The sequence below is a fragment of the Pipistrellus kuhlii genome, unplaced genomic scaffold, assembly GCF_014108245.1.
Source record: "Pipistrellus kuhlii isolate mPipKuh1 unplaced genomic scaffold, mPipKuh1.p scaffold_m20_p_8, whole genome shotgun sequence".
Lineage (NCBI taxonomy): Eukaryota > Metazoa > Chordata > Mammalia > Chiroptera > Vespertilionidae > Pipistrellus > Pipistrellus kuhlii.
Window position 1 is genome coordinate 12991096 of NW_023425584.1, and position 10841 is coordinate 13001936.

Genomic DNA, 10841 nt, shown 5'->3' on the forward strand with positions numbered 1-10841 from the left:
CCAGGTTTTCATTCTAGATTCTGCAAGTGAAGGAGAAAGAAAAGAGTGACAAATAGAAAAATCTCACTCTTCTACAAGGTTTGGGGCTGTGACTTCCCCAGCAGTTTTCAAATGATGCCCCTTCCCAGCAATGTTTTAAAATGGAAATCAGACTTGGAGGAGTGTTTAGATTTGTTCTGTTCAAGACACATACCCAGGCTGGCATAGTAATTATCATTCTTAATAAAGTACCTGAATGTTCCATACAAAAACTCAATCCTCGGAGGAGAAGAGCACTTTTGTGGTGAATAGTCAACCAACATAGTGGTGTGGGTTTTTGTTGTTGTTTTGTTTTTTGTTTTTGCTTTTTTTGGTGAGAAGTTTGGAGGCAAACCATTGACTTTTGTCTTCTCTTTCCACAGCGATATCTGGCATGATTGTTCCTCCCATGTGAAAGAATTGCCTTGAAGAATTTTATTAATGAAGAGGTTGGATTCTGCTACAGAGAGTAATCTGATACAAGTCCCAGAGTGGAACTTTTAACTCAGGCCTTTTTCAGAGGAGTCACAATAACTGCAGATTTTTAAACAAACAATATCACCGACCTTGCAAATACTGAAGTTGGAAGGGATCTTGTGAGTGCAGGGTGTTGGTTCAAGTTGTACCTCCCAGATGTTTGGGGGATATATTTATTCTGTGTTGATAAAAGCAAATCCTCTTTTCTTTTCTTTTCTTTTTTTTTTTAAAGCTTAACTCTGCGGTCATTTGTCTTTTATAAACCGTAAAGCTGTATACAAGGGACACTATAAATAAGAACCCATGTTTTAATTTATGATGTTTTTAAAGCGGTGTAAAGGGAGAATGAAGTGGTGATATTTACAAAAAAGTTAAAAAAAGAAAAAAAGAAAAAAGAAAACTAAAAAAAAGCTTGTATGGGACAGAATAGGAATGCCAGTTAGATTTTTTAGAAAAACTAAGAGTCGGCTTTTGCGCCTTAAAGCATATCAAATGGTAGTTAGCTCAGACACTGCATTTTCAGTATCTAACTTAACATGCCACCCCTTAGCAGTGCAAGCTTATTTCTCTCTTTTCGTATTGTTGTCTTAAGTAACTGTGTAAATAAATGCAGCCTGGAGAGTAAAAAAGTGACCGTGACGTGATCGCACGTTTCCCTTCAACACAAAAATCCAGTGCCTCTAGACAGATTGTTAAAAACAAAAAACCTGCATATTTAAACCTGAGATCATTCTCGCTTTTAATTATGTCAACTCCGTCGGAAGCCGATGGCCTCTTGAGAGCTTGGTGGCACACGGACTGTGTGAGAACCTCCTTCGAATCTCTATGGAACAGGGTCCAGGCACAGAATTCCACATTATGCCTCCAGTTATCAAGCCAAAATATCCTCTTACACCCCCGCCATTTACAAGGTAAAAGTTTACTCATCCTAAAGGGGACTTCCCATTGGCCCTCCCAATGCTGACAGGGGCAAGATGGCAGGCATTTCCCATATCGCTATGAGAAGGAGAAGGAGACGGGCCTCTCTCAGCTGCCCCTCCCATTGGTAACACAGTAGGTTAAAAGGGTGGTAGGTAAGTGCTTGGGAATTAAGAGTAAGAGGAATCTAGGAGAAAGGAGAAGTAGGTTGAGACCTCCCAAACATCATTTTCTGTTCTACGGCAATTTTTTGCTCTCATTATCTGGGAAGTGTTCTTAAAAATGAGAATTGATAGCAAAGATGCAGCGAAGCTATGAGGATGCATTTGCCTGATTATCATTTTTTTTTTCTTTGCGGTTGTGTTTTTGTATGTAGTTATAAATACTGTAGATTTTTTTCTTTGCCAAAGTTGTTGTTCTATTTATACATTTTAATGTCTTAAGACATTTTTTTCAATATCACAAACAGATTTTGCCGCATATTTTGCAAAGGAAAAAGCAGCTCACTACCTTTAGCTTGCACATACTTGCGAAGTTAATGAAAAGGCTTTCTGTTTTAAAGGGGATTTTGTAAAATATCCATATAAATAATGTATTTATCTTTGGAATTTGTACATTGCTTTCCCCTTCTTCCTTTTCCTCCCACCCCCAATTTATTTTATTGTGTATGTTTGCTATGTGAAAAGTGCGTATTTGTTTGGTCACCTACAGTTGTATTAGCTGTTCCAATGTGATTTTTAAACATTTCATTTATAGTTATTTTAGTATTGTTTTAAACCATGCTTCAATTTTTTTTTAAATTTCCTCCCCAAAAGCCATTGTCTATTTTTGTATTATTTGTAAGTTAAGAAGTTTTTTCCAATATATGGCAAAAAAAAAGTAGCATATTATTCTTGTAGCATTTAGTTCTGTAGATTTAAAAAAATGTATCCTTTGCTTTGGAAGCTTACAAAAACACACACCCCTAATGCTGTTTTACTCTATTAATATGCATGGAACCTCTCCCTCTGGAGTGACGCATTTTGTGCATTAAATTCGGGGGAGAAACTTCATAGAAATCAATGAACATTCTTTCTTAAGTCTGCTTGTATATTTCCTCTGTCTTTCACATAAATATAAACCAGCAGATTGGATGCCTTAACAATGCAAATCATATCCATTTCACTTGTACATTGTAAGTGTGCACCAGAACTGTCAGTCATCACTAACATTATAAGAAAAAAGAAAAAGAAAAAAAAAAAAAGACAAAGAAATCGAAAAGCACAAAAGAACTGTTTTGTTACCTTAAGACAATGTAACTTTTTCTAGTAGAGCAAGAAATTTACAACAATGCTGCAAATGTGCATGCCCCCATATGGATTTTGCAATGGTTTTCACTAGACTATCAGAGTGCGATTTTTATGGGTTGGGGTGGGTGAGGGAGGGGAGTTGCGGGAGGGAAGGGAGGAGGGGAGGAAAGCTGATTTTTCATGGTGAGAAATAATAATGATGATTAATAATAATAATAAAACTGGAAAATGTAAGCAAGGTGGACGCATTGCTTCTCGGTACTCGGAAAGGTTGTCTGAATTCGTGTGGTAAGCACTGGCCTGAAGAAGTGTACAATTTAAAGCCATATTTTGTCTGGTGAGCCCCTTAACTGTTTGTGAAGGGCCAGTCGGCTGGTGAGGTGTCTGGCTCAGACCCCGACAACAAACGCCACCCATCTTTCAGCCATGTGTAGTGGTTAGAACTTCTCTTGAAAGTCCAAAGAGCCTTTAAAATAGGTTTAATTTGTGTCTTGTTGCCTCTATTTATATTGATTAGATGAAAAGACGTTCTGGCCCTCTGACCCTCTTTCTCCTACACAAAACTTTTACAAGTAAACAATGTTCCCCTAAATACAGAATATGGCTTTAAGAAGAAGATGAAATAGAGAACTAAGATTTCAGTTTTGGGGGAAAAATACAGCTTCTGGATGACTGGATTGCATAACATGCCCTGGCCTCACATTGTACTATAATGCAGCTTAACGAAGTCATCTCTAAATCTACTAACTAACCTTTCACCTTCTTATCAAACTTTTTGAATAGACACACACTGTACAGTTCAATTGTTAGAGAACCTAACTACTGTAGAGATTGTTATAATTTTTTTTTTTTTGCAAAAATTCAAGCTGTAAAAACTTTTCAACTTTCACAATATTTAATTAAAGTTACTTCCTGTCTGTGATGGCAGCTCCTAGTTGTGTATTCATTTCAATATTTCAGATGAGCCAAAGTCCAACATAATGTAAAAGGTCTGTGTTTGCAATTGTTCAGACCAGTGTTGACACTCAGAAGAATTTAGGGTAGTCCTGGGACACCCACATTCTTTCCTTGTAAATCCTTGGGGATTTGCTAATCTGGGATGCTAATTGCAGACGCACAGCGTACTGCTGCCCTCTGCTGGCAGCAGCTGGATGCACATGTGCCCTCGCTGGTCCACAGAGGCGCCCAGAGCCCCCCAAATTTCACCAGGCGAGCAATGAGATCCCCTGCTGTGACTGAGCTGTGAATCCAACACCTGGCCATTCTAGAACACCATCCTCCATGCTGCAAGTCTGAACTACGCTCTTCACATACAGCTGCTAATTAATCCCTGTGAGCCTTTTGCCCAATTAATTATGTGCCCTGGCTCATTGATGAGGAGGTGTGTGAGAACTCAGAACCCGCATGAGCCACAGTTTTAAATCCCATGTGGATGAGATGCATTCCCTGTTGGATAAAATCAAATCTTTGTGGCGTCAAACATTCTACAAACATCCAATAGGTCCATAATCCTGTAAAACTGTTTCACGTTAAGTTTCATCATGATCATAAGTCTTCCCAATTGCACATTCAATGCTTTTCCAACTTTGCAGTTGTTGGACATAAGGTTAATGACGCTTGTAAAATGTCTGGAGAACTCAGCAAATAAGCCATAGACCAACAGACCCTGGACGGGCAGAGCCAACAAGGTGTCACGCAGACACCATGATGGTCATTTGTGCTGGGCATTATGGTTGCACATTTGCTCTGGAACAGAGCTTGATGGGAGATAATGACAGAGTGTAACCAATTCACTTAATAAGTAGAGAAGCTGCCACCCTTTTCTTCAAAAGGAAATGTACATTGATTAGTTTGGTCATTATACATTTTTGAAATTCTATATTAGATGCAGGTCCTTGCATTAGATGCAGAAGATTTAAAAAAAAATGAACAAGAGGCATCTTAAACAAAATAAATGTAGAGTCAAATAAAGTAGTCTAGAATGGTTTGAGTGAGACAGGCAGTCGCGGAATAAAATAGATAACCACACATTTACAGATTGGCTTCTAGTTTCCTTAAGGCCTATTTCTTAAAAGCATTCACTCATTCATTCACATTGAAGGTTTCCTATGCACCTGGCACCAGGTAAGACCTGGTAAACTCCATAGTGGGCACAGAGACACTGGTCCTGTCCTCTTGGACCTTACAGTTAAGTGGGGCAAGCAGACACTATGCAACCACACACATCTAACCAACCAACCATGGCCATGGAGAAAAGTCCAGTGTGCTCTGCAAGTCAATGACAGTGGGATCTGACTTAGCCTGAAGGGCTGGGGAAGGTTTCCAAAGTGACCTTTGAGCTGAGATGTGAAGAATGAGGTAACCAGGTGGGTGGGGCACCTTGGGCAGAAGGAATGAGGGCAGGTATAAGGACCTGAGCTTGGGGCATGGATATGGTGCATTCAAGAACAGAAAGTCTATGTGGGTGGAGTACACATGTGTGCTTGGCACTGTGCTAGATGCTAGGATGCACTAGGTCAGTAGTCAGCAAACTGTGTCTCACGAGCCACATGAGGCTCTTTGGCCCCTTGAATGTGGCTCTTTCACAAAATACCACATGCGGGCACGCACATAAAGTGCGAGTGAAACTTTATAGCCCAAAGGCAGAAGTCTGTTTTCAGCTCTCAAAAGAAACTTCAAACTAGATAAATGTAGAGTCAAATAAAGTAGTCTAGAATGGTTTGAGTGAGAGTAATCGTTGTACTATTGATATTTGGCTCTGTTAACTAATGAGTTTGCTGACCACTGCACTAGGCAGACCAGTCATAATTCCTGCCTGTGGGGTCTAAGGCACAGCTTGTACACTGAGCCCCCTAACAGGGGCTATGCTGGTTCAACAAGGTGCGAGGGGGAGAGGGGGGAGAAGCTGTCAGGGTAAAAAATGACTCCATGTGGGAATGTGGGCCCAGTGGTGCCCCTCTGTCATATTTTAACCCTTTGCACTCCGAACCATTCTGGACATTGGCTACCAGCTACTCGACGCTACTTTGCGGCGGACACGTGCGTTGAATTAACTCAATTCCCCGTAATCATTAATAAACTGCAATGTCCCCCCTGAGAGGGGACATCCGAGTGATATGCTAGAATTCCGATGTCGCCTGAGAGGGGACAGCGGAGTGCAAAGGGTTAAATGCCAGATATATTGTTGGGTTTTGGATTTTTTTTATGTGAAATTTTCATTTTTTAAATGTTGTCATCTAATCTAAAAATAGCGCTTTCAAAACACTGCATTGGGCAAACAAGGTCCATGAGCTTTAGAATGTCAGTTTGGGACTTCTGGCTGAAACACAAGTTCCTCAGAGAGATGTTTACACAGCCTGATCTGAAGGTCGTAGCCATAGGGCCCATCCATGGAGATCCAGGAATGCTGCACAGAAGGGCACGCTGGGTGCTGTGAACAGGAGCTCTCCCAGCGCCCCGAGGGAAAGCGGGGCGTGCAAGGCCATGGCCGATGCCTCTGGAGCTGGCGATATGCAAAACCGCCACTACAATCAGTGGAAAGGAATAGGGATTCTATAGGAAGATGGACTAGGTAATTACAAAAAAATTCCTCCTCCTCTGCAATGGGCAGTAGCCACATTCAATGCAAAATATATAGATTAGTTTTGTTTCTTTTCATCTCCTTCTGCCTTGCAGAAAGGCCCTCATGAGCGAGCTCCTTTTAAGCAGACTGCCAGTTAAGTGCACACTTTCTAACACTCCTCGCTCAGGCCATGCTGCCCTTCCGACCACTCACGTTCTCAAGAATGTTGCTCCTGGAATTATCCTCTCTCCCCAACATCATCAATTTCTCCTTCCTCAGTATTACTTTCTGATTAGCATACAATATATCATTAAAAAAAAATACTATTTTGACCTCACTTGGCTTTCAATCTGCCCATTGTCTTTCTGCTCCCTTTTACAGCAAGTCCCCTCTACAGTAGGGGTGGGGAACATCTGGCCCATGGGCCATATAAGGCCTGAAAATCATTTACTCCTGCCCTGCCAAGGCATTAGGGGTGAGTTAATTAAATGTTTGACCAAACAGAGCAGGCTAATGTTTAAGTTGATAATTTTGTATGGCCTGCAAATGATGTTATAAATACTCAAATGGCCCTTGGCAGAAAAAGGTTCCCTACTCCTGTTCTAAAGGGTCACGTGGCTGTCTTATTCTCTTCTTCATTCCTGTTCTCTTGTTACCCATATTACAATAGATGTTTACTGTAATGATGATTAGTGAGGAGTCTTAAACATTGCACATAAGGGATCAACTGTACATTTTAGATCATTGGGGTATCAGCATAGAGGATGAATTGGAGAGAAGCAGAGGGGAAATGGAAGACAATTAGGAGGTCATCGCAATGGTCCAAGAAAGGATGAACAAATACTACCTTGAACCAGGAGAATGAAAAGGAGGAAAGCAGATAGACTTAGAGATATTCCACATTATGATTTTAGTCAACCACACTGTATTATACAGTTCAAAGTTGCTAAGAGAGTAGGTCTTCAGTGTTTTCACCAACTAATGAAATGGTGATTGTGTGACTTGATAGAGATGTTAGCTAATGCTACAGTGGTCATCACATTGCAAGTCATAAATTAACATGTTGTAAGCCTTTAATTTACACAATGCTACATACCAGTGATATCTCAATCTCAATTAAAAGAAAGATTCAGGGGTCAGAACAACCAAAATTTGTGTACAACATGGGGTTGGAGGGAAAGAAAAGATAAACTCAGTTTTCTGACTGGTTGATTCCTCGGACTGTTTCTCAACTATGAAGCTGTGAAGCTCGATGGCGAAGTCCCTTCCTCTGGCTCCCTCGCCTCCCTTCCCTCCCACCAAAGGCTTCTATATTTACATCAGGAATGAAATGCAGTTTCCGGAACTGGAAATATTTTGTTATTTTTTTTCTTCTTAACTTAAGCATCAAGCCGTTTTATCTCTTCTCTCTGGAGAGTTATGCTACAGTGGGACTGATTTTTATCTGCTTAGCATACTTCTTTCCCACTGATTGTAGAATTTCCACATTCTATATTAAGAAGGAGAGTTCAGAGCCCCGAGAGTTCTAACCATGGGCCTGGAAGCTGGCTTTCAGCAGGAAGTGTCTTGCCTAGGGGGTTATGCTATAAGGAGACTCTGGTGCTCCACAAAGGAGTTGACAACATGTCAGCAACAAAGAGGGTGAATCCTTAAAGTCTGTTTTCTCAATAACATAGATTTGGGGGGGATTCTGCTAGGACAGTAGTGGCCATAGAATGAGGGGAGCAAGGAGAGATGAGTTAGAACCAGGCCAAGTGCAGTGTCTTCTCTAACATACTTGTTTCTTCAAGGACTTCCTTAGTATCAGGCACTGTGCTAAAGGCTGAGGTTAGATCGTGTCTTAAACAGACCCATTTCCTTCCCTCACTAGTGCCTGAGGAGGACACATACATGAAGCAAACCATCACACAAACAATTTCACACTGAGATCAACACTACTATAACCCTAGTGTATCTGAGAGCATATCCCTGCACACATTCAAGCTTACTTCAACACCCAACTGGATTTCTTATTCAAATCCCTAGACTCAGAGGCTCTTAAAAATAATTTAAATCTAAATTTCACAGCAGCCCTATCTGGTTTGGCTTAGTGGATAGAACATCAGCCTGTGGACTGAAGGGTTCCAGGTTTAATTCCATTCAAGGGCACATGCCCAGGTTGTGGGATCAATCCCCAGTAGAAGGCATGCAGGAGGCAGAATCAATGATTCTCATCATTGATGTTTCTAGCGCGCTTGTGCGCTCGCGCTCTCTTGCTCTCTCTCTCTCTCTCTCTCTCCCTCCCTCCCTCCCTCTCCCTCTCTGAAATCAATCAATGAAGTCCATAGCAATACCTACAATATTAAAACTCTCTTTACTCTTTTTTTCTTATTTCTCACCTTACTCAAGAGGCCCCTTCTTCAAGAGGCCCCTTCTTCAATCTATCTGACAAAAAGTCTATTCTGAGTTTGCATATTTTTCTTTTGACATCCTCCCTTTCCCAGCTCTCTTATTGCATGATTTTCAACCAAATACTTTTTTTCCAGCAAGAAAACCCTGCAGTGCTGGGGGCAGGGGAGCTACTGGGCTGGTTAAATAGGACTCCCTTTGGTGAGTTATGGGAGAGGAGAGTCCATACATACATCCTTGTTAACATTTGACCTGTTGTGTTTTGAGAGGCAAGAATAGAGAGCTATGAGCACAGAGAGCAAGATGCATCAATCTACTTGTGTTTGGCAGAAAACCACATGGACGAGTGAGCTCAGTGAGTGGAGAGGAGTGGACAGGGCATTCCAAAAAGAGGCAGCTGGTCACCAAAAAGTGGATACCTAGTGTCATTCGATTTCTCATAGAGCACTGCTCTTTCTCAGATAGTATATTAAACTGATCTAAAACTGATAGATATTAGTTTTTTCATATTTTTATATTATATGTAATATTATGATGAACATCCTTGATTTTAAAAAATAAAATTCTTTCAAGTCCTTTCTACTTCTTAACAGCTAACTATACTGTATCATCAAAATAGTGATAAAATTAGTGTAAAGAGCATTTTTTATCTGAGACAGTTACAACACATTGGGGATACTAATATGGGCTCTAATTTGGTGATTTCAAAGTCAGCAAGTGGGACCATTCCTCAGAAGAATGTCTCAGGAAAGCAAGTAACCCAGTGGACAGAAAGCCTCCTCCTGAACTGTGATAAGCAAGAAGACCACACTGCTAATTTCAGTACACCCATCTCTGTTTTCATTGTCCATGAGGTGGTCTATATAGGGCAAGCTAATCATTAGAGATAATGTTGGAATTTGATGAGGTTAAAACTAGTCACTAGGCAATAAACCTCAACTATGAGGAATAGAACCCAAGAAAAGCCAAACTTTATTTCCAATAGTCTCATTATACTTCTGCCTTTTCTGTCCATAGACATCTCTCAAGAATGAACTGATTACTCTATTTGTTCAACTGGCACTATGCAAGGTGCTAGAAAAACCAGGTGAGCAAACCCAGAGTGATCTTTGCCTTCAAGGAGATTTCCCTATAGCTCGAGGGGCAGGCCTTAATCAGATATTTGTGTGACTAAATATAGTACACTAACCTGTTCTGAGGGCTATGTAGAAAGACAGGAAACTAAGATCATCATCTGTTAGAGCCCTGACTATGTATAGGTCATGGGGACCAACTTCCCCCAAGAAACTGGTGCTCATGCTGAGAGCTGAGGAATCTTGAGGCAGGAAAGAACATTAAAGAGGGAGCAAGTATCATGTGCATATGACCTGAAAAAAATCAGTGTGGCTGGAACAAGGGGAAGAGAGGTGAAAGGTAAGGCCAGATAGCAAGACCCAGACCATACAGAGCCTTGTGTAGGTCAGGTCTTGTGCAAGGAGCTTGAATTTTATCTAAAGACTAAAAGGGAGCCCTGATGAGGTTGACTCTGCAATGCACTGACCATCTTCCAAGAGACTCAGGTAGATCCTGCCAACAAATATTGTGTGATTTTGTGTGTGTGTGTGTGTGTGTGTGTGTGTGTGTGTGTGTGTGTTGGGGGCGCTTAGAAGACCATTCTCAAACAACTCTCCTTCCACTGGTGAGCACCCCAGGACTGGAACATGACAAAGAGTTCTGTCTGCCTCCTCATACCCAGGGTGTCACCTGTCAGCTTGTAATAGCTAGCTCACCGTTACCTTTCCACGAAGCCCACTGTGTTTTAAGCAATACCTAAAAGACCTTGCATGGCTTGATATTTATTTTATTTCAACTATCACTCTTTTTTGTCAAGTGCAGTCTCACGCACAGCAGGTGGACCTTCATAGTTTAAGGAATAAATAGAAAACTGACGGCTCCCACCCATTAGCTAATGGATTACTAAGCAAGAGGGACTATGTCCCACCCCAGTGCACTTAGCCCAGGGTTGTTAGGAATTTTAAAGACTCCAAGCTAACGCTGCATGGGCCCAAGGGAAAGGAGCTCAAGCTCAAATAGGGCTCCTCTGATAGACAGGTGAGTGAGTGTGGCTATCATTATGTAATCACACAACATAGGAGTTATTTATTTTCGACTGCGCAACACATTCTAGAAACATATTGGAGACCCTTGGC

General features: G+C 41.2%; 1 protein-coding gene across 8 annotated transcripts in view; it reads left to right on the forward strand.

Moving 5' to 3' along the window:
• The window catches only part of EBF1 (EBF transcription factor 1), a 387980-nt gene extending 384356 nt beyond the window's left edge, over positions 1-3624 (forward strand). For all 8 annotated transcript variants that reach the window (XM_036423506.2, XM_036423507.2, XM_036423508.2 and 5 more), the window contains one exon: positions 402-3624. In XM_036423506.2, the coding sequence (XP_036279399.1) occupies positions 402-433 (32 nt within the window). In that variant the 3' untranslated portion in view covers positions 434-3624. The remainder of the gene's footprint in view (positions 1-401) is intronic.
• Positions 3625-10841: the final 7217 nt, after the last annotated feature.